Source organism: Grampus griseus (genome assembly GCF_964374135.1).
Source record: "Grampus griseus genome assembly, chromosome: 16".
Taxonomy (NCBI): Eukaryota; Metazoa; Chordata; class Mammalia; order Artiodactyla; family Delphinidae; genus Grampus; species Grampus griseus.
The window spans coordinates 78990467-79017316 of record NC_139010.1 but is presented as its reverse complement, the minus strand read 5'-3'; the positions used below and the strand labels follow the sequence as shown (position 1 = coordinate 79017316).

Genomic DNA, 26850 nt, shown 5'->3' with positions numbered 1-26850 from the left:
CACCATCACAGCTCGCCTCACCCGTCTGGACGAGGACGGCCACGGAGGGGTCGGAGTCAGATTGACCACGTGATCGTCGGACATTGTCGGAACTGCAGCACCTTGAAGTGATTGCAAGATGGCGGAGCTGTGTGTGTCTGTGTGTGCGGTGTGCATGCACACACACGTGAACTAATTTACATCTAAGGGGAAGAAGGGAGCAGGGGCCGAGCTGGGACCCTTGGGAAGATGCCAGGTTCTGTGTGCACCCAGGCGCCGTCGCTGGGCCCTGGCTGGTTCCTCTTGTGGATCTGCCTCCTTGGCACTTTCAGCATTTCCCCTGACACGTCATCACCTGGGGTGACTCCAGGCAGCAGTTATACACTTGCGGCCTTTGCCCCTTTCTCCCATCTAGCTGAGGGCCTGGCCCGTGTGGGGCCAGGCTGGGCACACCCTACCCTCTGGCCCCTGGCGGGGCTGCTGCCTTGCTGGCGTGTGCACCAGGGAGGCCGCGTCCTTTCCCGCTGCCTCTCCTTCCGGCACTCGGGCCCTTGGTCTCAGGGTCAGACTGCCGGGGTTCATATCCTCCCCACTTACTCCCTGTGTGGCCTTGGCAAGTTCCCGAGCCTCCAGTGACAGGAGTGCCCCCGTCCCCATTCGGGGGTGTCGTGTGGGTTCAGTGGGATAACCCTGGGAAGCTCAGGGAACATGCTTAGTAGACGTTAGTTCTACGACCGTCAGAGGCTCCACGGCTGCTAGGACATGAGAACCCCCAGAAATGCCTTGACTTCGTTCCTGGGACAAGGCAGGATTCCAGGGGATGACAGGTGGAATTTACGGTAGCGCAACCTTGTGGGTCGGTTTTCTCTTTATGTGAAGAAATGTCTGGATGGAAGAATGATTTAGGGCTTCTCCGGGCCCTGCACATTTCTCGGGGCCATCTCGGAGCCCTTGCTGTCATAAGGGCCTTTGGCTTTTGTAGTTGGGAATTCTCACCAAGTAGTAGGCAAGCCTTGCTGGGGGTACTTGGGGGGTAGAAATTAGGTTGGGTTTCCACCCCGGATTCAGGCGTTTCTGGCAGCCACGAGGTGCAGAGTGACGGGTAAGGGCACAGACAGAGCCGGGGTTGAGCCTGGCCCACCCCCGGCCCCGTGGGACTTTGCCCAGTTAGCGGGGTCTCTCTGCCTGTAGGCAGAGGTGCTGGCAGAGCCCGCCTCTCAGGATTAGATGACGAGATAATGGAGCGAGAGGTTCACCCAGCTTGGCCCCGGGCATCCACCTCAGGTGTATTCACTTGGCAAGTGACTGCGAGGGCTTCTAGATGCCTCGAGATGCCAGTGCCGTATTTGCATGTCCTGTCAAGCACTTAAACAGTAACGAACAAAAGGGAAAAAATAGCAAAGGAAAAAAATAAGCCTGTCGGGAAATTCGGTTATATTGAGGTGTGTCCCTGGGAAAGTCAAAGAAACAGGGACCCACCCTGGCCAGCCCTTCCGGAGCCTGCGGTCAGGCCTCCAAGTGGGAAGTGCATTCTGTCAGCACACTGAGGCCCTGAGCTGGGTCTTCCACGAGGTAGGCATCGTGATTCCATCACGCCTCTAAGTGACAATGGCTTATCCAGACTCACTCAGAGCAGCACACACTCCGCTCCTGTGTCTGTCTGGTGGCACAGGGCGTGATGCTCCGGGCCACACCTGTGCCGCTCAGGACGTGCCCTGCACAGCCTCTTTGGCATCTCCAGTGCGCTTTGTGAAAATGTCTCCCAGGGACTTCCCTGGCGGTCCAGTGGTTAAGACTCCGCACTCCCAATGCAGGGGGCCTGGGTTCGATCCCTGGTCCAGGAACTAGATCCGGCATGCCGCAACTAAGAGCCCGCATGCCGCAACTAAGACCAGGTAAAGACGAATAAATAAATATATTTTTTAAAAAGTCTCCTGGGGGCTTCCCTGGTGGCGCAGTGGTTGAGAGTCCGCCTGCCGATACAGGGGACACGGGTTCGTGCCCCGGTCCAGGAGGATCCCACGTGCCGCGGAGCGGCTGGTCCCGTGAGCCATGGCCGCTGAGCCTGTGCGTCCGGAGCCTGTGCTCCGCGACGGGAGAGGCCACAACAGTGAGAGGCCCACGTACTGCAAAAAAAAAAAGTCTCCTGGGTGCCTGCTCCTGGCCTGGAATCTGGATCTCCTGCTGGGGTGGGCTTGTCCTGGTCCTGGTGGAGAATGCCGAGCCTGCTCCCCCTACCCCTCAGCCCAAGAGCCCCTGCACTAGGGGTTCCCTGACCGAGTTTCCCTGGGCAGCAGAGACTGAGGAGTCTTGGGCTGGTGGCCACAAGCATCCAGAGAACTTCGCGAGCACCACGCAAGCTCCCAGGTCTTTGCAACCTCCCTGGCTCCCATGGTTGTCCCCTGTTGTCCCTCACTGCAGCTTGGAGGAGCCGGGCTCCAAGGGGGATGAGACCTCAGGTCACCCCTGGGGCTCTGGACAGAGCTGGGACTCCATCCAGGGATCCTAGGCCTCTGCTAGGCCCCTGCCCTGCTGCAGTGACGGATTTGGCTGGAGAGACGTGACTTAGACGGGTGAGAGGACAGGCCATCCCAGGAAAAGTGCCTGGTGGGCAAGAGTCCGGCGTGAGCCCCCCACCCTGTCCTGTAACTGAGTGTCCGGGCTGCCCCAGGTGAGATCGAGCCTCAGGAGAGGCAGTCCTCTAATGGGGCCTCCGGGGCTCGGGACCACCAGAGCCCCACATGGTGTCCCTGCCACTCAGCCCTGGCTCTGCAGGAGGGACAGCCGAACCCACAGAGGTGGAATGTGCCCAGGAATGTCCTGCCACACCCGCTGCCAGCGGGCACGTCCGTGGCCACCTGCCCTGCCCAGGCACGCTGGGACACGCTGGCGGGGCCCAGCCGCCCCTCCTCGCCCCCGCAGAACTCTGGTGTCCAGGACAGGCCAGTGTGGCCTCTGTTTTCCCCAGCACGCCTGGGATTTCTGCTCTCACGGGTCACTTCCGCTTGAGACAGCTGTGGGTGAAGGGCTCTCCCTCTGTGTCTTCTGCCTGAGCCCCTCGGGGCAGGGCCGGCCCTCCTCCTCCGTCTTGGTGCAGCTGGACACTGTAATGTGGTGTGGAGATCCCGCTGAGCCGGGCCCTGTTATGATCTCATTTCAGCCCCGTTACAGCCCCACAAGGGCAGTTTTATTTCTCCATTTTACAGATGGGGAAAGAGACACTCAGGTTGCACAAGGAGGCCGAGGGAACACGTAGTGGCAGACGCAGGATTCCACCCCAAGTGGATCACCATTTCCAACTCTTCATTCAGCCACCCAACCCCGTTCCTCCAGGCATCAGAGGTGCGGCCAGCAGACTTCTTCCCTGGCCGAGCCCTCCAGAACCCTGCCAGCCAGCCTGTGCAGCAGGGAGGCTCCAGGAGGGCTCGTAGGGGCGGGGAGGGTGTTTTATCTGGGCTGTGAGGGGAGAGCGACTTATCGAGGGGGTGATAGTCCTGGCTGAGGGAGGGCACCCCCAGGAGAGCTTAGTGCGTCCAGGGAGCCTGCGTGGGCAGGGAGGGCGCAGGCAGGGCAGGGCAGGGACAGCCAGGCTCATGCAGGACTAACAACTCCCTCGTTGTGTACGTGGACCCAGGACTTTCCTAGGACACACCCAATACATGACAGGCTGGAGCCTGGAGCCAGGTGACCACGCCCCCTCAGGGGTGTCCTGGATACCACACTGCCCTTGGGGCTTGCCTGTCGTCTCCCACCTTCTGCTTGAGGCTGCTGCGGGGTCCTTGGGGACCACCCTGTCTCAGGACAGAGGACAGATGGAGGCCGTGAGGGGAGCAGGGTTTGCCTGAGACCCTGGAGCTGCACCCAGACCCTGTGTTTGATGTCCCAGCGGGGCTCGCTCTCCCACGTGGGCCCAGTGCCTCCCTGGGGGAGCCGTCGCCCTTGGACCCTGACCTTGGACCAAGTCACAGAGCAAGGGAGTGGGGCTTGTGGCTTGTGACGTGGCCAGCTTTGTAACCAATGAGGAGCCCCTGTGGATTGGCAGGGGAACCCCCCTTGATGCCGTGGAAGTGAGGGCAGCCAGACATTGTGTACTGGCCCTCTGGGGCCTCGTCCCAGTGGCCCTGCCATATCCCTCTCAGCGGACCTGGACAGACCAGGGTGCCCTGTGGGTGGTCCAGTCGGTGGGGACAGGCCCCTTCGCTTGGGGCCTCCAGCCCATCCTTGTTCCCCGAGCCTGCCCTCCCAGTTGGCTACGTCCTCAGGCTCCGTGCGCGAGTGCTGTCTGGGACCGGCTAGGGTCCTGGCTCCCAGGAGCCGAGGGGTGCTGGGATTATCCTAAGATGGTTGGTGTAGGCTCTCTTGGCCTTGGGTTTGCCTGGAGTTCAGCCTGATTGTGGCAAGTTTTACTTGGATTTTCCAGTATTTGGCCTTGGGAGACGGCCGAGGTTTCAGACAGCAGACATGGGGACGTCGTGCATTTCTTTCTCCTCTCCGGCCCTCTGGCCTGGGCCGGTTAGCTGGGAATCAGTGCCAAGTGGCCGTTGCTGTGAAGCCCACTCCTCCAGTGCCGCTGATGTCAACGTGGACACAGGAGCCAGTGGTGTGGTTTGGATCCCGGCTATGCAGGTGGCCTCTGGGCCCTGCTCGGACACGGTCCTCCCTGAAGTCAGGGGCCAGGGGTCTGGAGGTGCAGAGCTTGGAAGGGGTGGAAGCAAACCAGAGAGGGTGGGAGTGAGGCCAGGGCACCTGGTGGTCCTTTCCAGCGGGAGGGGAGCACTTTGTCCATGGAGAGGGTCAGTCTGTAAGGGGCCTGGGGACTGGGGGCTGTAGGGGTTTTCCGTGCTGAGGCCTGTTGGAGCAGAGAAATCAGTCGTGTTTCCACAGTGTTTGCCTGCCTTTCTGTATGATTTATATTTTATCGTTAAGGAGGGGAGAAAAGATCCTCCCCTCCCCACCCCCGCACCAAATAGAAAGGAAATCCAGCTGAATCTGACACTTTGAGCTTATTCTCTGCTTTTCGTGTGTTCACCAGGTGTGGAAATAGCTGACAGGTGGAAGTGGGGACTCTGTGTCCACACGCACCACAACTGCAGACACCTGGCCCACACGCCCGTCCTCGGCACCGAGCCTCTCGCAGACACGCGGGGGCCGTTCCCCCAGACTGTTTCTGACAAACAAGCAGCCACCTTGCCCTGCCTTGGGGCAGGGCCGGGCAGCGGCTCTGAATGGCGGGCACCGGCCCATTTGGGCAAGGTGGGTGCGGTCCAAGAGACGGGCCTTGTTTGGGGAAAGCTGGGGTTTTGGGTGCAAAGCAGCCCCGGCCCCACCTTGGGTCACCCACAAGGCCCGGCAGTGTTCTCCCGTGGAGCGAGGACCCCAGGCCAGCCTCCACCAGGCAGGCGGGGAGCCCTGCAAACCTTTAGAACAGTGAGACGTTTCCCAGGGATTTCCCCCTGCCTGTGTTTATGAGCCCGCCTACCAGCCCCGGGAAAAGGCCCGAACAGCCGACTGCCCACAGGCAGATGTCTGGCACATGTGTGGCCTGTTTGCCGTTCAAGGGTTGGCCCTGCCTGATGTTTTCACGTCTTGTGCTCGTGTGTAACTCAGATTTAATTTGGTGATTATTAAATGCAGGAACCCGGTAGAGGGTTTTTTTTTTTGTCTGCAGTTTTGCAAAGTGCCATTTGTTTTTGTGATGCATAAGCCTTGTTCCTGCCAAAAGGAGAAAAGGAAAGTCAAAAAGGACTTGGTGGAGAAACATTACAATGATTTTAATATGGAGATGGTGTGGGAGGGGGACTTCTTTTTTTCAAAATCTGAGTGACCATTTCAGTAAGAGTTTTTGGCCTGTGAGTCATCCTCCTTATTCCTAACTTAGAGTGTCCTTTCCTTTTAAAATAAACACACACACATAGTTTTTGATAGTACATTCACATGTTCAAAAATTAAAACAGTATACAGGGAAAGTGTAGCTCCCATCCCTCCCATCCCCCGTGGCCTCAGGTTAACTCCTTATTTGTTTCCTGTGATCCTTCTAGAAATCCTTTATAAAAATACAAGCAAATAAGAAGGTTCTTCTTTTATTCTCCTTTCATATACGAAAGATAGCATGCTAACGTCTAGTTTTCTGAAACTGGCTGCCTTAAATAATAGACCCCGGAAGTGTTTCTGTGTCAGAGCCGAGCCGCTGCCGCCTTTTTTCCAGCACCAGGAGGGTCTGTTGTGTGGACGTGCCCACTTTCATTCCCAGGCCCCGGCTGCGGACTCCCAAGCCGGGGGCAGCCCTCTCAGCTGTGAACTGTGTTGCCTGTGGGTCCTTTCAGACTTGCAGGTGTACCCTCTGTGGGCACATCCTGCCACTAGGGTGGCGGGTTGCAGGTTGTACGCACTTGTCGTCTTGGAGGATATTGCCCAGGTGACACTGAGGGGGCCCCACACCACCGACGGGTGCCTCAGGTGGTCCATTTCCCCACCGCCGCCTCGACAGATTCTGGTCAAATGTGGATTTTGCCAACCGGGTAGGTGAAAGATGGTTTCTCTGTGTCATCTTAGTTAGCATTTTTCTAATCAGTTGAGCATCTTATAGTTAAAGGTCATTCGTATGTCCTCTGCTGTATTCATTTGCCCTTAAAAAAAAGTTGAGGTGTCGCTCTTTTTCTCGATTCTATATTAGATTAGTTTTTGTCTTGCTATGAGTTGCAAATGTTTATTTCTAATTTGTTCTTTGTGTTTTGACTTTGCTTTTGGCGTTCTTCAACAGCTTTATAATTCACATGCTATGCAATTCACCCATTTAAAGCAAACAATTTTCGTGGTTTTTAGTATGTTCACGGAATTGTGCAATCATCACCACAGTCAATTTTGGAATATTTTCATCATCCCCCCCAAAAAAACCTCATACCCATTGCCAGTCACTATTCACCCTTAGCCACCCCAGCCTCAGGCAGCCACTAATCTACTTTCTGTCTCTCTGGATCTGCCTGTCCTGGGTATTTCATATAAATGGAGTCATACAGTAATGTGGTCTCTCGTTGACTGGCTTCTTTCACTGAGCAGCGTAATGTTTTCAAGGTTCATCCATGTTGTAGCATGCGTCAGTAACTCCATTCCTTTTTTTTTTTTTTAATTTATTTTATATTTTTGGTGCCATTGGGTCTTTGTTGCCACGCGTGGGCTTTCTTTAGTTGTGGCGAGCGGGGGCTACCCTTCTTTGCAGTACGCGTGCTTCTCACTGCGGTGGCTTCTCTTGTTGCAGAGCATGGGCTCTAGGCATACGGGCCTCAGTAGTTGTGGCACGCGGGCTCAGTAGTTGTGGCTCACGGGCTCTAGAGCTCAGGCTCAGTAGTTGTGGCGCACGGGCCCAGTTGCTCCGCGGCATGTGGGATCTTCCTGGACCAGGAATTGAACCTGTGTCCCCTGCATTGGCAGGAGGCTTCTTAACCACTGCGCCACCAGGGAAGTCCCTCCATTCCTTTTTATGGCCGAAAAATATTCCTGCCACATTTTATTTATCCATTTGCTAATTGGTAGACATTTGGGTTGTTCCCTCTTTTTGGATATTACGAATAATACTGCTGTGAACGTTGATGTGCATGTTTTTGTATGGGCATGTGTTTTCATTTCTCTTGGGTACATACCTAGGGGTGGAATTGCTGGGTCCTGTGGTAACTCTGTGTTTAACATTTTGAGAAACTGCCAGTCTGTTCTCCAAAGCGACTGCACAATTTTACAATCCCACCAGTGCTTTTAGAGTTTTTTGACGTGTATACATTTTTTAATCAAATTTATTAATTCTTTCTTTTATGGCTCTGAATGTTGGATTTTAGAAAGGCTATAAAGGAATTTTGTGTTTCATCCTAGTGTTTTATGGTTTTATGTTGCAGTATTTGGTCTATGTGGAGCTTATCCTGTATGTGGTATGAATATGGAGACAACATGTTTTTTTCTTTTCTTTTTTTGCGGTACGCGGTCCTCTCACTGTTGTGGCCTCTCTCCCGTTGCGGAGCACAGGCTCTGGACACGCAGGTTCGGCGGCCATGGCTCACGGGCCCAGCCGCTCCGCGGCATGTGGGATCTTCCCGGACCGGGGCACGAACCCGTGTCCCCTGCATCGGCAGGCGGACTCTCCACCACTGCGCCACCAGGGAAGCCCTTTTTTTCTTTTTTAATATGTCTACCCACTGGTCTCCCTACCAGCTATTGAAAATTCCATCTTTTTCTCTCTGCTTTGAGATTCCACCTTTATCATATGCTAACCTGGGGCTGTTTCAGAACGTTCTCTTCCATTTCATTAGTCTCTGTGTGTCCTCATATAGTAGTATACTCCTAATTTTGAGGCTTTGTAGTATGTTTTAGCATCTGGTAAGACTAGTCTCTCCTAATTGTTCTTCGCAGAGGCTTCCTGATTATTCTCACCTGTTTATTTTTCCAATGAAAACTTGAGAATCAGCTTGTCTTGAGATGGGGGAGGGCTGCTGTAGACGTTGTAGATTGGGATTGTGTTAGACTTCTGAATTAACTTGGGGAGAATTCACACCTTTTTGAGGTTGAGTCTTCCTGTCCACAGACAGGATGTCTCTCTATTTGTTCAAGCCCACATTTGTGTTCTGTAAGGTTTTCTCCCTGTCTCTTTTCTCTCTCTCTTATATTTTTATTCCTAGAGATTTCACCTTTCGTGTTGCTGGCATGTCTTCTGGCTCCTTTGAAAGCAGGTTTTGGTTGAAAAGGACAGTGGGTTTGACCATCTAGAGCATAGATTCTGTTCCCAAAGCCGAGCCCCTGACCCCTCGGCTGTGCAGCGCTGGCCACGGAGAGCCCCGGGCCCCCACCTTAGCCTGAGCACGGCGGGGTGGGCACAGGGGGAGGAGGGAGCTCAGGTTAGCCAAGCGCCTCCTTGGCCTCCTACATGGTCTCAATGCAATTAACCCTCCAAACAATCCTGTGACTTCATTTGGGGCTCATATTAGCCTCATTGTCCAAATGAGAAACTGAGGCTGAGAAATTTCAGGACTTCCCAGGGCCCCCAGAGGGCCAGGCTTCCAGCCCAGGCTTGTCCAGCCTCTTCTGGCCGCTGTCCTGCCTGAGGATCGAACGTTCTCCTGAGCTTGACCCGGAAGTCAAGAGGAATGGTTGCACGTCAACCAGCTGCGGGATTTGGGGCACGTCTCCTCCCTTCTCTCGGCCTCCGTCTGCCTATTTGCAGATAAGGCTGTTAGACTGATTGGCGATTTGCCCGTTTTCCCAAAAAGCATGCCCTTTCTCTGGAAGCCAATATCTGAACAGAGAATGGAGGGCTGGGCTGAGAGGGTCCCAATACTCTGCAGTCCTGTCTCCCTGTGCCTTGACATGGCCCTTGGAGCACCCAGCTCCAGCCAGCTGAACAAAACCCAGGGCCCGCCGTCCCCTCTGGGGCCTTGGAGCCACCTTCAGTGCCCCCAGTCCTGGTGCAGAAGCCGCCCCCAGGGTCCCCATGCGTCCCGGCAGTGCGTTAGCCTTGGTCCCCCCGCCAGCGCCCTGTGTGCTTTGGAAAGGTCCCTCGACTTCTGTCAGGCAGAGAATTCCCTCCACGGCAAGCTGAGAGCGAGGTGTTCTTACAAGCCCTGCTCTGAGTGTGTGCTGGCCAGGATGCACGCTGCAGAAAGAAAATGTTTGTTTTCTAACTGTGAGCTTGCCGGGAGGCCCCTTGCCATTCATCGGCTTCCGCACCTTCTGTGTCCAGACGGGCCATCTGCCACCCGGGGCCTGGTGCAGAAACAGCGTTTGCCACAATGTGGCCTGGGCAGAGGGGGGCTCCAGACCACGGGGTTGGCCACCATTCAGAGCACATGCCCACAGCGTCCCAGGACCTTAGGGCTGTGCGGACACACAGTCCAGCTCCCGGGGCTAACCCAGCGGGTCCTTCCTTCCCACCCCACTGGGTTGCACTAGCACCCTCTGTGAGCCGGCCCCTGAGCCAGGCGGTGGGGTGCGGGGTCGGGGCCGCAGGGGACCAGCAGGGGACACCTGGGCTCAGGCTTGCTTCTGCAGGGGATGACGGTCCTGCAGGGGTCTAGTGGATGAGGAGACGCCTGCCAGGTGACGGGTGCTCAGGAAACAGTTGTGGCCTCTGCAGCAGTGAGCTGAGGGAAAAGGCCCAGGAAGGCAGGGGCTTCCTAGTAACTGCCAGGGCCATCCTTCCACCCCTCAGATACGTCCTGCCCTCCCCTGGCTGTTTGATTCTAGAACTTGTGATCTGGGAAGAACCTCAAGTGTCCAGTGCCAAGTCCGAGGTGCTCCCTGGGCCCCAGAGGCTCCTCCCTTCAGGCAACTTCATTTTCTGCTTTCAGGCCCCGGCGACCCAGCTTCCCTATCTGGGTTGTAAGTGGCCGGCGTTGCCCTTCTTCCTGAGGTAGGGAAGCAGTCCAGGCTTAAAAGGGCTGCATCGTGTGGGGTCCAAAGGTAATGAGCATGTCACAGAAACGGGCTGGGCCCGACACAGAGCCGAGTGAGCAGGAAGTGGAGCTGGGCGGGGCCTGAGCACGGTGATGGGATGCCGGGAGCGAGGGGCCAGCTGTGCCCGCTACCCTCGGCCACCTCCAGCACCTGCCTGACACCCGCCACCAGACCCGCAGCTCCGAGCCGGGGCAGCCCACCGCCTGACCCCTTGGGCTCTGGGGCTTCCTATGAGAGACAGTCCAGCCTTCATGGGAAACTCCGATTTACCAAAGATGGATTAAAGATAGGCCCCAATAAGCCGGTGCCTTTTTCTCTTTCCTGAGATAGTTTAAAAAACAAAACAAAACCGCCACCCCAGGAAACCACATACCTCACCGCCCTGGTTGTCTCTGTGCCGGCTTCCAGCACAAGTGAGGCTTAGAAAATTTCCAGGCCCCTCGCCACTCTCATGGCCTGGCGTTTTCTTGAGACTTGGAGAATTCTGCTCTCATGAAAGTGTCTGCTTGGGGGAGGAAATGCCTCCGCTTAGCCAGGGCCCTAGCCCAGCAGCTTGCAGCAGAGTGGCTGCAAGGCTCCAGAAGCCTGGGCCAGGCGCGGACCCGGTCTGCTCGTTCTCCCTGGCTGGTTGGGCTTGTTTATGCCCCTCTTTCTAGAGGGATCTGAGGTAGTTCCCTAAAAATCAGTAACACAGAGAGATCCATGAATTGGATTACAAAGAGGGAGACAGCATTAGAAAGAGGAGAAGCGAATGAGCCAGCCTCGAAGGATGGTGCCAGAGGAGGGGAGCTGGGGGACTCTGTCACACCTCTTGTCTGAGAAGGGCAAGCACACGTGTGCCTTGGGGAGACGTGTTCTGTCCCAGCACGATGCTGAGAGGAAGTTTCATGTGGGCACGACGATGAGGCCCCGGGCTGAGCAAGGAGAGGTCCCCAGCAACCACTGATCCCCAGTAAACGCAAGGCAGGCTGGTCCTGACAGGTGGACTCCTGACGGGATCGGACGGTCAGCCTCTGAGCGGCACCTGGCGTTCCTGTTCTGAAGGAAGGAACAGCAGTACCGATGAGCAGTTGACACAGAGCGCTTTCACCTCCCGTCTTAGGTCGGTTCCTTGGAAGCAGAGCTTCAGCCGGGAATCGGGTCCCAGAGATTAGGAGGCCCTTGGGAGAAACCTGTAGGAAGTGAGGGAGCAGACAGGCCAGGGAAGGAGCCCTCAGCCTAACCCAGGGGGGCCCAGCAGTGTGAAGAGCACCTGGGATTTGACCCCCCAGGCCCAGGTCAGCTCCAGAACCCGTATCGGCCAGTCCCTGGCTGTGGGTTGCCCCGGGAGGAAGGGGCAGGGGAGCTGTGCCAGGCGCTGGGGAACGGGCTTCCACGGGTGGGGCCCCAGCAGCCCCGCTTCACATCCATTTTCTCGTGGGACCCTTGCAATGTCCCAGGGAGGCAGCCAGGCCAGTGACGACTGTTCATTTCCCCAATGAGGCGACTCTTGTCAGTGGAGGAGCCAGTCTTGGGCGAGTTCCTCCGACCCCAGACCCTGCGTCCCGCGCTCCTCCCCTGGGCCACGCGCACCACGCTCCCGAGGCCTTCCCGGTTCAAGGGCAGGATGGGGCCCAGGGAGACGGGAGTGAGGAAAACAGCCTGTCCTCCTGAGGGCAAGACGACCAGGAGAAAGGGGGCTGCCGCTGCCTGCTCTCGGCCACGGCACCCCAGTCTGCCTTGCCCTTGGCCCTGGGCTGCCTGCTCCAGGCTGGCACTTGGGGAGGGGACGGAGCTCATGGCCCAAGGCTCGGCAGGGTGGGTGGTGGCCGGCGTGCACAGAAGGACGGGGCCGAGTCCGTTAAGTTAATGTGAGGTTCCCGAGGGGGGATTTGGTTTTCAGATTGCAGCTCAAGGCAGAGGTGCCCTCAGCTGGCGAGGGGCTGCGTCCTCCTCGGCCTCTTCACAGTGTGGGCGCTTGGGGCTGGGTGTGGACGGCGGGTGTGGACGGGAGCCGGGCCCGGCCCTCGGGGTGCTCTCACTACCCGGGTCTGGTGGGCCTCTGTCTGCAATGACGGCTGCACAGAGTTCCAGCGGGGCTGAACCCAGGGCCTGGCCAGGGGCCTGCCACCCAGAAGGAGGGGATGGGAGCAGATATCTGCACAGAAGGGCTGTGCAGAGAAGGGGCCGTTGCTTCTGACTTGGGGAGGCTGGGTGGGTGGGCTGAGACACTGCTGCCTGTACCTGAGGCCTGGCAGTTCTGATGGAAGCAACTTGACTTTCAGGGGCTCCATTCCAAAGTCGCTCCAGACTCTAGGACTGGGGTGCTGAGCAGTGTCTCCAGCCACTAGCCTGAGGCCAATGGATGGTCCTGAGATTTGCTACCTGGTCAGGCTCGTGCCCAAGTAGGCGGCCCATCCCTGGGCCAGGGCCGGGTCTGGCATAGGGGGGACTGTCTGTCCCAAAGCAGCCATCTCACCCTGGAAAGATGTTCACACAGTGCTTTGAACTTGTTCGAAGCTTTGCAGCTTTGCCCAGACGTTTTTGAGGGCACACAGGCCTCCAGGCCTCCAACAGGCCTGTGCAGCATTCTTGCATGGGAGCTGGGCTTTGGGGAGCGCGAGCCGCCAGGAGAGGCTGGGCGGGACCCTGCCCCCAGGGCCGCGCCCTGGATGCCAACACAGGATGGGCCCTCCTGGGATGGAGCCTGGGCAGGACACACACACTGCCCCTTTGTGCAGGTCACATTCCTCCCCGGCAGGTGGGGCGTGCCACCGGCTGGGACATTCAGCAGGTTTTCACTGTGGCTGAAACAGCTGAGTTTTGAGTCAACAACGTTTTCAACGTGACACTGGCTTTGTAGCCAAGGGGTAGGTGCCTTTGAGGACTGTCAGAGGGTGGGGTTCAGTGGCATCCTGGGGTTTGCTTGTGACAAACATTCACCAACCAAACCTTGCAGCTTCTTGCCCTGCTGCAAAGCAAAAAGGACCCAGTTATTCCAGACTTTCAGAACGGGGGTCGCCCGGGTGCCCTTCGCCCAGCCCTTATTTGTCAGGTGGGCCAAGGCCCAGAGGTTGGAAGGTCTTGTCTGAAGCCATCAGGCCTGTGTGTGGCGGAACCCAGGACTGTAACAGCCTCTCTGACCTCAGCCCTCGCCAGGGCATGCTTGAGGCAAAAGCAGCGTCTCTGAAAGGTTCCCGCAAGCTGGGGTCCCCAGCACCCTGCTGCTGGCTGGCTGCAGTTTAACATGACTAGTGCCCAGACACACGCCGTCACGTTTGCCGTGAAGTCAGGCACCCGCCTGCACCTTAGTTAACGCATGTTCGTGGGGCTGAGGGCATCAGGGTCTCGGCATCCCCTGTGACCCATTCACAGCACGTTGGGTTTACGCTGGGCGTTATTATTTGTAACGGGTCACACTGCCATTCGCGGAAATTCCTTACACACCGCTGCTTCTGTAGGCCCGGGCTGAGCCATCCTCCCTCTTCCTTGTCTCTCTACCCAGTTCTCCTTTCGTCCTGGCTCAGGTCTAGGCCAGTCAGGAGAGTGGCTGGGAGGCAGAAGGGGGCCCAGGGACCCTCCCGGTGCAGGCATCTGGGGCCTCTGCCCACACACAGCGTTAGGTTTGTGTTCTGACCTGAGGACACGGAGGCTCTCGGGGGCCATTTTGCACGAGGACCTGCGTCCGGCCCTCTGCTGTGGCAGCGGAGGGAACATGCCCTGTGAGGCCTGGGGCCTCAGCGAGCCCCACGTGGCCCAGGAGGGGCACCGCGAGGGTCCCCAGTCTGGCTCCCACCACGACCTGGGCCAGCATCTCAGGTCTGATTGGTGGCCCAGCCCTTCTTTCCTCAATCCCAGAGCCCCCCACTCCGCCAGTACCCCAGCGTCCCTTTCTCAGTTAATCGAAGGATTCCAAAACGAGCAAACCCATCAGAGCGGTTTCCGCCGTGGCGCCGGTGGGGACGGTGAGCGCGCGCGGCAGGTCCGGCCACTTCCCTCTAGAGAGGGTGCCTTTCGTTTTCCATCCGCCAAGGCTGGTGCAGCGGCTTGCTCGCTGTGACAGCCGGTGGTCACCTTTATTTCAAAGTGACATACGGACACTGCCGCCTGTGAAAGGACGGGGGCCCTCAGGACAGGCCTGTGACCTTGGCATTGGCAGACGTGCGGTGCTCCCCACGCCCCCAAGTCCCCAGCGTGTGCAGGGAGGAAGCCAGAGCCCGGACTCCCTCCTGCTGCCTTCGACACACGTCTCTCCTGTCTCGTCCCGAGAAGGCACAGCATTGCTGCTGGTCCTGTTGGGGACCGGTGGGGCTGGGCCGTGGGCACCCTCGTCTGCATAGCCCTCCGTCCTGACTCTGCTCAGCTGGGAGAGCTGTTGTGTAGCTGAACCCGTGGGTGCGTTGTGCCGGGCCTGCCCCCTTTTGTGAGTGGGTGGCCCCAAGCGCCCTTGGGCCGTGTTCAAGCTCTGCCCGCCACGGGCAGGCCCTAGGCTGCCTCCTCCAGGCTGGCCCCTTGCAGAGGCAGAGCCTACGGGTGCAGAGCCCTGGGCAGCCACATTCTCTCACCGGGGCCTCAAAGGGCCCTGTGGGACAGGCAGGGACCATCACTCGCCTCTTACAGATGAGGCAGCTGAGGCCTAGGGAGGCTGAGGGGTGTCTCCGTGGCCCCCAGCTGTGAGCCTGGCCCCTTCCCCAGCAGGGCTGCAGCATCCGTCACCTGAGTGCCTGTTGAGAGCACAGGAGCCCAGGGCTCACGTGGAAACCGGCCCCCTGGGTGGCTCTGATGTGCACCACGTGGATGTCAAGCCAACCCTCCTGGCCCATGTCCCCTCCTATCACGGCGACAGGGTGGCACGGGCACCGTGCCCCCTTTGTGCAGCAGTGCGGCCTGGCGGTGTTTCCGTTTGCGTCAGTAAATCCACTCCTGCCGTGTTCTTCTAATGGCTAAAGAGGCTTCCCTTGTCTGAAAAGACATGCTTTATGGAACCCTTATCGCAGGGAATCTGGGTCACTTTCTTCTTTTCAATTTAACAGCGTGACGAGGAATGTTCATGTCACTGAATTTCTGCATGCGTCCGGATTGTTTTCTTCAGATAAAAATTCTAGAAGTGAAATTGCCTGATGAAGTGTTCAGATCCGTTTTCAGAAAGGTTGTGTGTGAAGGGCTCTGGGCATGCCCCTGCTCCCCCCACCCCACCGCAGTGCCCCCAGAACTGCTTGTTAGCAAGCTCGTCCTCTTTGCCAATTTGCAGATGGATAACTGCACCTCGCTTTGTCTTCATTAACATGGTGCTCACCGGCCAGGGGATTTCTTCATACGTTATCCTTGTCCTTGTCCAGGTCGGGGAAGCGGCCGGGACTTGGGTGGTCTTCTGCTGCCCGGCGGGCCCACCAGCAGATAGCCCCAGGGGCCTGGGCCTGGCTGGCTGGGGCGTGCGGGCCTTCGGTTCCAGGAACGTGACCCTGAGTGACGTGTGTGTCTGTCTCCCCCACAGAACGGTCAGACCTTCAGCAGCCTCAGCTGCCTGAGCGCGGGGACGGAGGACCGTGGCCCTCACAGCCCCTTCGCCCTCCACGTCAGCAGCACCAGGTCCTGGACCGCCTTGCTCTCGGCCTCCGGCACGGGGGGCAGGACCCCCGCCGGGACCCCGATCCCCGAGCCTCTGCCCCCGTCCCTGGACGACCACCCCGCCTGCCAGGAGGAGCCGTGCTGCGAGGAGGCGGGTGGCTGCGCCCTCGGCGAGGGCTGTGGTGGGCGTGGGGAGCCGGGCACGGCCTGGCGGGACCACGGGGCTGTCTGCAATAGCCCCTGCTCCCTGGACGGCGAGCTGGACATTGAGCAGATAGAGAACAACTGAGAGGCCCCGGCTGGCGGCGGGGCGGGCAGGGCAGGGGGTGCGCTAGAATCCATAGGCCTCCTGCCACCTCTCCCCCCACCCCTCTCCCGCCGGGCGCCTGGCCGGGCCCGCGGTGCAGGGTCTCAGCCTTTCACCAGCACCGCACCCACGCTCCGTGGAGCTACCACGGCCGGGAGAGAAGCTTCTTGGTTTCGGTCTCCTTCCCCCTCTTTCCTGTGGGATGTCGGCGCAAGCGTCCCACCGTCCCCGCTGGGCAGTCCCGTGGTGCTGCGGCAGGGCTGGCCCGCTCTGTGTGCTTCCGCCCGGGCTCGGGTCCCTCCTCTGGGGTCACGGCCCTTCTCGGCCTCCTGCTCAGGTTCAGTGGGGGGGGAGCTGGCCCACAGCGCCCTCCCTCCCTCAGTCGTATTCCGTGCCTTCTCTCCCAGGCCTCCCACCTGGGGCCTGGGCGGGGTCGGGAGACGCTTCCTTCCGTGGTGACACCAGAACCGTTTAGCCTTAATGCCAAGTGCGGGGCACAGCAGCCCTGGGCTGCCGGGCGGCCTCCACATCTGGACTCTCAGGGTCCAGGGAACAACTCGGGGCGCTCGTTAGAGGCCGTCTAGCTGGGGAGACGTTTGGTGGCTCTGTTGGCCGCAAAGGCAGAGCCACGAGCCCCTCCTGCGGCGTTGACGGCCTGGCCCGGGCTCCTGCCGCTCTGGGGGCCGCTCTGGCAGGGTCGGCAGCTGGCAGCCACTCTCCGTGACCAACCTGTCATGGAGTGTCAGGCGAGTGGAGCGATGTCACCGTAAAAGGGCGACCTCTTGAAAACGTCCTCAGGAAGCAGGACTTCTGTGCAGGCGCACAGCCCCAGGCCCTGCGCTCGTTTCAGGACGGAGGGCGTCTGCTGGCCGCTCTGGGGCCCCGCAGCCTTCACGCGCAGGCTCGTTGTCGGTGGGCCAGGTGGGCCGGGGAGCAGAGGGTGGCGAGTGCCTCTCCCCGCCGCAGGCATAGAGCGAGACGCGCGCGTACCCTCCCCGGCTCTGGGCCCCCCCGTCCCCCGCCCCCCGGGGTTGCCGAGGAGCCCCACCCCGCGACGTCTCCCTCCCAGACAGCTCCTCTCCAGCCCCGCTTGCACACATGCCCCCTGGGCTCTGCTGCCTTGGAATCTGGCTTTTAGCAGCTTGGCGCCTTCCTCAGACGATAGCAGTTGAGTCGGCTTGTGAGCGAGTGGCTCTTTTTCCCGTGAGGCTAAACACATCTGTGCGTTCTCCGGAGCTCGCTGCCGCGACAGAGACGCTCTCGGAGTCACTTTGCCCCTGCTCATCTGTTCACGGCGGATGCCTCACCGCTGCAGGTCGAGTACAAGTAGCTCTGACTTTCTTTCCACTGAGGAGAGAGACAATGTTTGGGAAACTTTACTTAAACCTTTACTTTCTTACATCAGAAGCGAGGGGGCTCAAGTTCTCATTTATACTTGGCTTTTCTTAAAAGCCAGCCATAAGATGCTTGCAGAAAACCCCAACTCCGTGGCCCCCCAAGATTGTGCTGAAAGCCTCAGGTTGTAGAGCGTAACGGGTGTGCGGGCGCTGGGCAGGTCCCTCCAAAGGCACGTTCCCCTGGGGAGTCGGACGAGGCAGCCGGCGGCTCTGGTGGGGAAGGACGTCTCACCTGACCCCTGCTTGGTGGCCCGTCGTCTTAGAGCTGATCCAGAGGAGGCTAGGGCAGCTGTTCGGTGGCGTCCAGCGACCAACGTATGAATTCACAGAGTACATGCTGGCGCCCCTCGGCCTCAGAAAGCCTGGGGTGGGAGGTGTTGACACCTGGCCGCACCAAGAGTGGCCATAGGGGGCGCATGCAGGACAGCAGTCCTTCCCGGGGAAGGACAAGCAGGATCCCGCCTCCCTCACCCACCGACAGGGGCGAGACTCAGCCAGGATGGGCCTCTCCTCGGGGCCGGGAGGGAGAGCACATGGCGGTGGGTGGGTGTCACGGGCCTGTGGCGCAGGTGACGCCCTTGGACCCTGCCAGTCACTTCCCCCCCTTCCCAGGCCTGGTGGCAGGGAAGGACAAGCAGTGGCCCCATCGTCCCCACCTCCCCGCAGGCTGGTCCTGTCAACCCCAAAGGCAGAAGGGATCCCAGTCCAAGGCAGGGTTTGGCCCTTTCCAGCCACCTCAGGCCTCTCTTGGCTGTTCTGCCCCAACCGAAGCTCCTCGCCAAAGCTCACGACAGCAGCAGGGAGGGGAGAGGATGGCCAGTGACCCCTCTCAGAGAAAGAGACGGCCTTCCAGTGGCTTCATGTCGGTCTTAATTGAAGGCAGCAGACCTCGTCTAGAAGGTGCTGCCACACCGCCAGAGGCCATCTGTGCTCTGCTCCTCTGGCACCGGGAATTTGGTCTTGGAGGGAGGCATCCTCTGACCCCAGCGGGCTGCCCCTGGGGGCAGCAGGCGGCCTGGTGGGCTCCCCGCAAGCCTCACTTCTGCTGGGGCCCTGCCTCTTGCAGCCCATGAACTCCTGCCTCTGAGGAAGTTCAGAGCCGGGAGGGAGGGCGGTGCCAGGCCGTCCGCCGGCCCCGGGGGCCCTGAAGGACTAGAACGGGGTCGTGAGTGGGGAGGGGGGGCTTCCTGTCCCCGGGCATCCCTGCTCACTCCAGAGGGAGCGCCTGCTAGAGCCGCTGGACTAACGGGCTGCTGCCTGTGAGGGCCGGGCCGGGCCGGGGGCCAGGGCCACAGCCTCGCCGTTTACATTACTGTAAACCCTCTTGCCTTACGGTGGAGGCCGGGGTCCAGCCCAGGGCCCACAGGCAGACACGACATCCAGGCCACAGGAGAGCTTGTTCTGATCATGCATATGAATTTTCATTCTCAGAAAGCCTTACTTTTCAGCAAAATTTTTGTAGCAGGAAAGTCTTGTGAATTTGTACGCGGAAAGAAAATTTAAATAAAGGAGAAGTCCACCTTAGAAAAACAAACAAACCCAACATCCAAATGGGTCTCCAGGCAGGGTTGGCGTGTTCGTTTCCGCGCTCTGGCTGGCACTGCTGGGGCCCTCAGCGCAAGCCCTGGGTGCCCCACCGCAGGCTCAAGTCGCGTGTGCTCTGGCCTCGGGGCCGGTCACCCGAACGATGACCGCTTCAGGCCCCGCGGCCTGGGGCGCGAGCGGTACCCCCCCACCCCGGCGCTGGGGCGGCAGCCCGGCCAGGGCGGTGCCTCCGTGTAGGCAGTTGTGCCGCGTCTTGCCACGGCCACACAGTTGGCCCGACCCCTCCCATTGGTGCCAGAAAAAACCATTCCTCTTGAAAGAGAAAAAGATTAAAAAAAAAAAAAAGAAATCCCAGACCGCAGCGGAGATCTTGTAGCCTAGGTAGGATAGTCTGACCTTCTAGCATAGTCTCTTTGGCAAAGAAATTGTGTTTCAGTGCGGGGGTGGGCGATGCCCCGGGGCGCGGGGACGGCGAGTCGGCGGTTTCTCGGGCCGTGTGCGCTTTCCCAGCTGTACCTCGTGGGCACTGGGGAGCCTCAGGAAGTGTGGCGGCCAGGACGGGCAGTGTTGGGCCAGGCCCCTGCCCGGGGCGAAGCGCTGGGTGCAGAGGCGCTGGGTCTGTCCCCCACCTCCACCCACCGCAGCCTGTCCTCCGCACGGGCCGCGACTGTCTTGCACTAGAGCCGCTCTAGTCTCTCAGGAATTTGCTTGTTACTTTTACTGTGTAAATAAAGCTTCCTGGTTCAATACCCAGCTGCCGGGAGCCGGCTGTGTGCTTTCTGTTGGGTGTGGCGGATCGGAGGGTCCCCCCTCTGCCTTTGGGACCCTTCGCTCTGGACTGGCACGGGCGGAGCCTGGGCCCTTCTATCCCCTCCGAGCCGCAGGGTCAGGTCTGTAAGACGGGGAGAGTGGACATCTCAGAGCTGTCGAGACGCTCAGGTGCAGGAGGCTGTGCGCGACCACGCTGGGGGTGCTGTGATCGCGGGGGCCCCCAGCACCGGGACGGTTCGTACCTGTGTGTTCCGGCTGGAGATGCCTGCCATGCGAGGCCACGCAGCAGCTGCTCCAGGATGCACTGCTGCAGGGCGCCTGGCCTGGAGCCCTGTGGGCCTGCGGGGCCCCCTGCCCACCAGGGTCACCAGGGAGGGGGCGGAGGCTGGGACCCCACGCTCCTCGGAGGGCAGCACGGCTCAGATCTGTGCTGCTCGGGCCGAGGGGTCGCCAGCACTCACAGCTCAGCTCAGAGTGGGCTCCAGGGCACACGGTCCCTGTGCCTGGCCCCCAAGTCAGGGACCCCTCGCTAACCAAGCTCAGGAGACCAGGATGTTTGCAGCCTCGAGGACAGGCTTAGGGAGGCGTCTGTCATTTCTATAACCCAAGGTTGGCCCACATCATCTGACCGCAGAGGTTCTGCCTGGAGATCTGTTAGGTCCTGAGGGGATGCCCCCCTGGGAACGAGACACAAGAGCACCCCGTCCAGACTGTTATTGTTCTCTCTTTAGCAGCCGTTCCTTCTTCAAACAAAATGGTCCATGAACGTCTAGATTACGAAGCAGGTGAAGCAAGGCTGCTGTGGCAGAAGCTGGGGGTGTGAGGTGCAGCCTTGCAGCCCCAAAGCCCAGGGGCCCCGGGACCCAGCCTCGCGTCCCCCATGACTGGCAGGGGAGGCTTCCACAGAGTGGCCCCGGATGGACCTACAGCCCTAATAGCTCCTTGCCTGCCCCGCTCAGGTGACAACCCTGGCTGTGCTCGGGTCTGGACCTGGGGCTGGCGCCGGCCCTCCTGTCGGGCCATGGCCCGGGTGGAGCCTTATCTCCCTGGCTCAGCTCACCCAGTGGTGCCTCCCCTGTGGCAGGGGGAGGACACCGTCTTGGGCACAGGCTCTGGGGCTCACTGGGCAGCAGCTCAAATGCCCTGCCGTTGGGTCCAGCTGCAGGTCTCTGGGCCTGGCCCCGCTGTGGACCGCCTGCAGCTGACATGGGCCACCAGGACATACGCTGACTCCAGGCAGCCTCCTCATATGCAGACAGGGCTTGTAACACTCTCAGGGCTTAAATGAGAGAATCAACACTAAAAAAACCCCAGTACCACACTAGACAGACAGTCCAGTCCAGACTGTGTTAAAACATTTATCTCCATGTGGAAAGAGGGGTGAAAGGAAATGTGTCCAGATACTAACAGTGGTCAGGCTCTGAGTGACCCGTGTGGCTCCTTTGTAAACTTTTCTGTTCATGTTCCTATAGTAACATATTGCTTTTATAATCTTATTTTAAAAAAATCAAAACTTAAGAAAAAATGAGATGATACAAAGTGTCCAGTTTGTTTCTCATCTAAAGCGGGACAGTTCTGAGCGGGAAGGCGGGACCTAGTGGATACTCAGGCTGGGTGGAGGTGGCACCGTGAGCGCCCAGCAGGCGCCCACGCGTGTCCCTCCCAGCGTCCCCACCCCTGTGCCCCTTCCTCCTGCCGCTGCCCGCCCGCTCCCCCGAGAGGCGCAGGCATGGCCCAGCGGGTAGGCCAGGCCTTTGCAGGGACCTCGTTCACCTGATCTGAGGAGGAGAGAAGCGCCGCAGCTGTCTGGGCCCCATGGTGGGCACACACCTGCCGGCGAGGACTCGGACCCCTCAGCCTGGCTCCCAGCTCCCGGCAGGGCAGCGAGAGGATGGTGTGGATGCCCTCCTGGTGCCATGCCCCTCTCCTCTCCCGTGCGAGTTTGGCTGGAGCCGCCATTGCCCTGCCCCAGGGTCAGCCTGGGACTTTCTTGGGACCCGGATCCAGCCAGGCCTGGATTTGGAAGCCTCGTAGATGATAAACTCCGGCTGGATTAACCCAGTTTGAATCGGGTTTTCACACAGGGCTGGTACCATGTGGACGCTTGAGTTGGGAGATCTGGGGGTAGGTGAGGCCCTTGTGCCCCCGTCCTGCCCTCTCCTTTGCCCCACCCGTCCCTCCCCCTTCCAGCAGCTCTGCTGGGTGGCCCGAGAGCCTGGAGTGTCTGCTGGCCCTGTGGCAGATCTGGGGCGCATCTCCTGACCACAGACAGGTCCTCAGGCCACTGCCAGCTCTGAACTCCAGCCCTACCTGTGGCCTGTGGCTCCGTCTATCTCTGGCCCGAGAACTGTCCTGCTTGGGGGTGGGGAAGGAGGGTGGGCATCAGGCCAGGGCCCGACAGCTGGAAGGACCCAGGGGTGAGGCAGGTCATCCTCACTTCTGGGCAGCCCCCGGCGCCGCAGCAGGAGAGGGGTCAGCATCCCCAGTGGGGCGACGGGGCACCCTGGCCTGGCCTGGCCGGGCCTGGTCCCTGGCAGGGCTCAGGGAAGGATGGGATAGCTGAGGTTCGGGGGTACATGGCGTCCCCAGAGTAGGGCTGGACCTCAATCCCGAGGCACATTTCATCTCCACTGGGAGGATGCCAAGGTGCTCCTCGCCTGGAAAGACAGCCACCGGGACCACCGCAGGTCATCCCCTGTGGAGGGATCGTGGAAGGGACTAGAAAGGGCATGGGATGCAGGGTCAGACCTTGATTTGAGCCTCGGCTCTATCCTTGCCAGCCGTCAGCCCGTAGGCAAGTCAGTTTCCCTGCACCTCAGTTTCCTTACCTGTAAAATGGGGAGATGACAGTGTCCACTTCACAGAACCCACAGCTCGGGGGGGCAGCGTGTTCTCCACCCAAAGCAGGGGTCTGCGCCTGCTGCCCCTGAGTCCCTCTCCGTCCTCACTCCTGGGCAGCAGCTCGCAAGGGGAGGCTCCACTTGTCCATGGAGAGCGGGACCCCCCCAGCCTCCTTCCTCCAGAACCATACTGCCCTGCCTGCAAGCCCCTGCTGAGGACAGCAGGCAAGGGCAGCCCACGAAAAAGGAAGAAAGAAAAGAGGGAACAAACCCAACAGAAGGCTGCAGGCCCGTCCCCGCACAGTCGCCTTCCGAGCCCTGGTGCCTGCTGCCCACACTGCGCTGGTCACCTAACGAGCTGGAATTAGGGGACTCCGTCCAGGGGCAGGCCATCTGCATATCTGCCAGCTAACAGGCCAAACGCCCCTCCTCCCCTGCAAGCCAGTGACCCGAGCCTGGCCGGTGGCCTCATCTTGCTGAAGAGACTCAGCTACCACCGTTTCTTCCTAATCCTGATTTAATGGTGGCCGGCCTGGCGGGCAAGGCCTGGGGACCGCACAGACCCCCGCCGGCCCTGCTCCCGTGCTGGGGACTCAGGTTCAGGGCGAAGCGTTCTATCATCACCTGCCTTCGTTTAATGGAAATGCCGTGACGGAAGACTCACGACCTCTTTCACGAGGAGTCTCCCGAGATTTGTCAGTGGGTTCTGGATGGATTTGGGGAGAAACAGAGCATTCAAGTTATCTGTTCTGCTGATCGATGCTGAAACCTGAAACTTGGGCCGTGAGTGAATCTGGGAAGCCCGCGGCTCACTGCCCGCCACCTCGGGCTGCTGCGTGAGGGAAGGCCCACGCTTGCCCTGTGCACCTGGTCCCCGTGGGGCCTCAGTTTCCCCCTCTGTTAAACAAAGGGTTTGAGGCAGGCGAGGTGTCTCAGGGCCCTGGCCCCCTGACGTGCAGGGGCTCAAGTCCAGGGCAGGATCAGGGACAGTGCCTCCTCCCTGCCGCCCACCCCGCGCAGTCAGAGCCGGAGTCGCCGTGGGTCAGGGCAGAGAGTTGATTTAACCGTTAGTTTCCTGGGTGTGACACATTCAAGTCTATCGAGTTCAGGCTCCAGAAGGTACCCTCCACCTGCCACCTGGATTCCAGAGCTTACAATTCTTGCTCGAAGGACGGCAGTCTTTAAAGTGCCCCTGGGAGCCGCTCCATTTGGGTTCCAGAGGTGACTTGGGATAGAAATGGCGGGCTGCATTGTTTGGGGGGTTCGTGGGGAGTGCTGAGCGGTCCCTCTGACACCAGGTGAGGGCAGGGGCCGCTGGGCAGTCCCGGGGAGGCTGGCTCGGCTCTGGCCGCAAGGACTCTGCTTGGGAGTCCCCGCTTTCTCCAGGCGCCTCCCTAAAACTCAAGGGCTGTTTGAAAAGAGGCAGGGGGCAAACGCCAGAGTCCGATTCGGTAGCGCATTGAAAGGTCTGGCCGACTGGAGAGAGAACGGGTTTGGGGATTCGACAGCTGTGCCCCACCTCTTGACTTCCACTAGGGAAGCACAGGGAGGGGCTGGGCCAGCAGGTGGGGATCAAACTTCACCCAGGAGGCTGGGAGGTGTGCCCGGAGAGGAGGAGGGAAGGGGGGTCGGCAGAAGGAGACGGAGGAGGGGCTGGTGGCTCAGGGGCAGGGCAGCCCAGAACTGCTTGGCTGGCACCCTCTCGCTTGCCCGTCCAGGCCAGGGGGCAGTGCCTCGGATGGTGTGGGCACAGGAGAGGGCGGCAGGAGGCTAGGGGCCCTCCCAGAAAGCCTGTCACTTGTCCGCGTGCTGCAGCAGCAGGTCCACAGCCTCCGCCAGGTTGTCCACATACCCATCAGCCTTTATTTCCGGGTGGTGCTCGTCACTGGGCCTGCAGAGAGCAGGACCATAGGTTAGTGGATCAGTAACCCCAAGGTGACCCCTGCGAAGCCACTGCCCCCCAGCATCTGGCACGGGCCCGGCCTTGCCCTCGGGAGACCTGCAGGCCCTTCTGTGCCCCATCGGGCAGGCTGGTCTTGGCCAACGGCTGTCCCTGTCCTCCCCACGCCCCAGGCCCGGCCGCCGCAACTCAAGAGCACACACACGTCCCTCCTGACTGTCCGTCCACCTAGACTCCTCCCTGTGCCCCTCCCGTTGGAAGCTTGCTCGGAGCCCCGTCGCGGTGACCACTGGCCCCTGCTCCGTCCGTGCTGCCAGCAGAAGGATCACACCTCTGAGAGCGGGGCCCTGAGTTCGGTCCTTCTCTGAGTTTCCTGCCCAAACCCCAGGGGGCTCATGTACCATCTGCTCAGCGCCCGCAGAGGCTGCTCCCACCCAGCAGAGGAAGGCTCCTGGCAAAGCTGCTCTCTGGCTGAGATTTGGGGGGCTAGAAGCTCCCAAAGCCTTCATCCAGGCCCTGCTGGATTCCCTGAGGTCCCACTGGATGCTGAGGACAAGGGGAGCGAGACCACACGGCGCGTGGGGGTGCCTGTGGGGTCCGTGCAGCACCCAGGGGACCCCGTGTGGGTGCTCCACGGTGGGGGCTGCGGGCTGGGTCCTGAAGCAGAGCAGGGCTCCAGGTGGACACATGGAGGCGGAGGAGAACTGCAATGGGGCTGGGGCCCCGGCCACAGGAGGGAGGAGGGGCTCGGGCTGGGCTCCAGGCCACGTCCCCCAGAGTCTTGACAGTTGCGGGAGGAACTGGGACCTCATCCCGGGGGCCGGGGGCAGCCTGGAGGGCTGTGAACCGGAGCGTGGTGTCCTGGCGACAGGAAGGGCCGTCCCACTGCTCGCGGGCTGGAGCTCGGCGGGGTTAGGGGCCACTCCGACTACCCCAAGGTCTGACCCAAGCGCCCTGGGAAAGCACACGGCACCCTCCCAGCACCGGGCCCTCACCTCGGAAGCCCCCACCCTGGCCTGGAAGGAAGTGGTTGAAGTTGGCTCTGACACCATCATTAAAGTCAAGTTGCCCCTTTGAAGGGTTTGGCATCTATGAAGCACGTGACCCTAAAATGCTGTCCTGGGCAACGGCACCTTTTCTTTTACAGCCCAGGAGCCTAGAGGCCCCCTCCCCAGGGGCTGCTGAGGCCTGGGACCTGGGCAGGGGTGTAGGGGGAGGGAAGTGCGGACACTCCTTATGACTGAGGAGGGCCCACCTTTGACTCTGCACCGTCCCCCTTCCTGCTGTAGTCCTCAGGCACGGCCCTCCCACGTCTCCCATCATTTTCTCCTTCCATCCTCGGGGAGGAGGCAGGTGCCCCCCTCTGACAGGTGAGGAAATGGGGGCTCAGCGAGGTTCAGAGACTTGCTCGAGGCCATGCCGCAGGGAGAGCAGAGCCGGGCATCTGACCCGGTTCCTCTGATTCCCAGCGGTACTCTGGGCGCCAGAGCCTCCAAGGGCATGCGCTGCCACTGGGCACTCCCACCCCCCCAAGAAGGTCACAGTGGGCAGCGCCCACTCCACACACAGGCCACCTACAGATGCCAGGGCCGGCAGGCATCGCTCCTCTGGTCTTCTCGAGCGGGGCCACCCTGCCGCTCAGGGATCGACACTCACAGACAGGCGCCGCGGAGGGCACATGACTCCACCAGAGGTGAGGCCCCAAACACGAGCCTTGGGGACAAGACAAGGGGACGAGTGCACAGGGACCCTCACCACCACCCACAGGATCAGCAGCTCTCTCGTGGCAGTGGAGGTACTTGAAGGGATCACTATTTCATTCTTGCCAGATCCAGACAGTCTACAGTGAACGTGGGAATTAAGACCCACGTTATTCTGCATCAGTGCTGAAACACTCACTTGTTCATAGCGAAAGGTTGTATGTGGCACACACTCTGGAAAACCATGTGGGGACCTACTTGTGACACACAGTTCCACTCCTAGGTGTGCAACACAGCAAAAGCGCATCGACGTGTTCACCAAAGACACGTACTAGAATGTTCCGAGCAGCTTCAGTCGCAATAGCAAAAAGGCAGACACTGCACAAATATCCGTCAGCGGGAGAACAGAGGGACAGAGGGTGGTACGTGCACA

General features: G+C 60.0%; 2 protein-coding genes across 6 annotated transcripts in view; one reads left to right on the top strand and one right to left on the bottom strand.

Moving 5' to 3' along the window:
• Positions 1–25090, top strand: part of FAM53B (family with sequence similarity 53 member B) — a 118342-nt gene extending 93252 nt beyond the window's left edge. For 2 of the 3 annotated variants that reach the window (XM_082672933.1, XM_082672934.1), the window contains exon 5: positions 15884–19959. In XM_082672933.1, the coding sequence (XP_082529059.1) occupies positions 15884–16246 (363 nt within the window). In that variant the 3' untranslated portion in view covers positions 16247–19959. Of the gene's footprint in view, positions 1–15883; positions 19960–24890 lie in introns of those variants that run through there. The other variant, XM_082672935.1, reaches the window with a different exon arrangement.
• LHPP (phospholysine phosphohistidine inorganic pyrophosphate phosphatase) overlaps positions 17610–26850 on the bottom strand; it is a 140925-nt gene continuing 131684 nt past the window's right edge. The window contains exons 7-9 of one of the 3 annotated variants that reach the window (XM_082672938.1): positions 21751–24708; positions 20220–20654; positions 17610–20098 (exon numbers count right to left, since the gene is read on the bottom strand). In XM_082672938.1, the coding sequence (XP_082529064.1) occupies positions 24612–24708 (97 nt within the window). In that variant the 3' untranslated portion in view covers positions 17610–20098; positions 20220–20654; positions 21751–24611. Of the gene's footprint in view, positions 20099–20219; positions 24709–26850 lie in introns of all 3 variants that reach the window. The other 2 variants (XM_082672937.1, XM_082672936.1) reach the window with 2 other exon arrangements.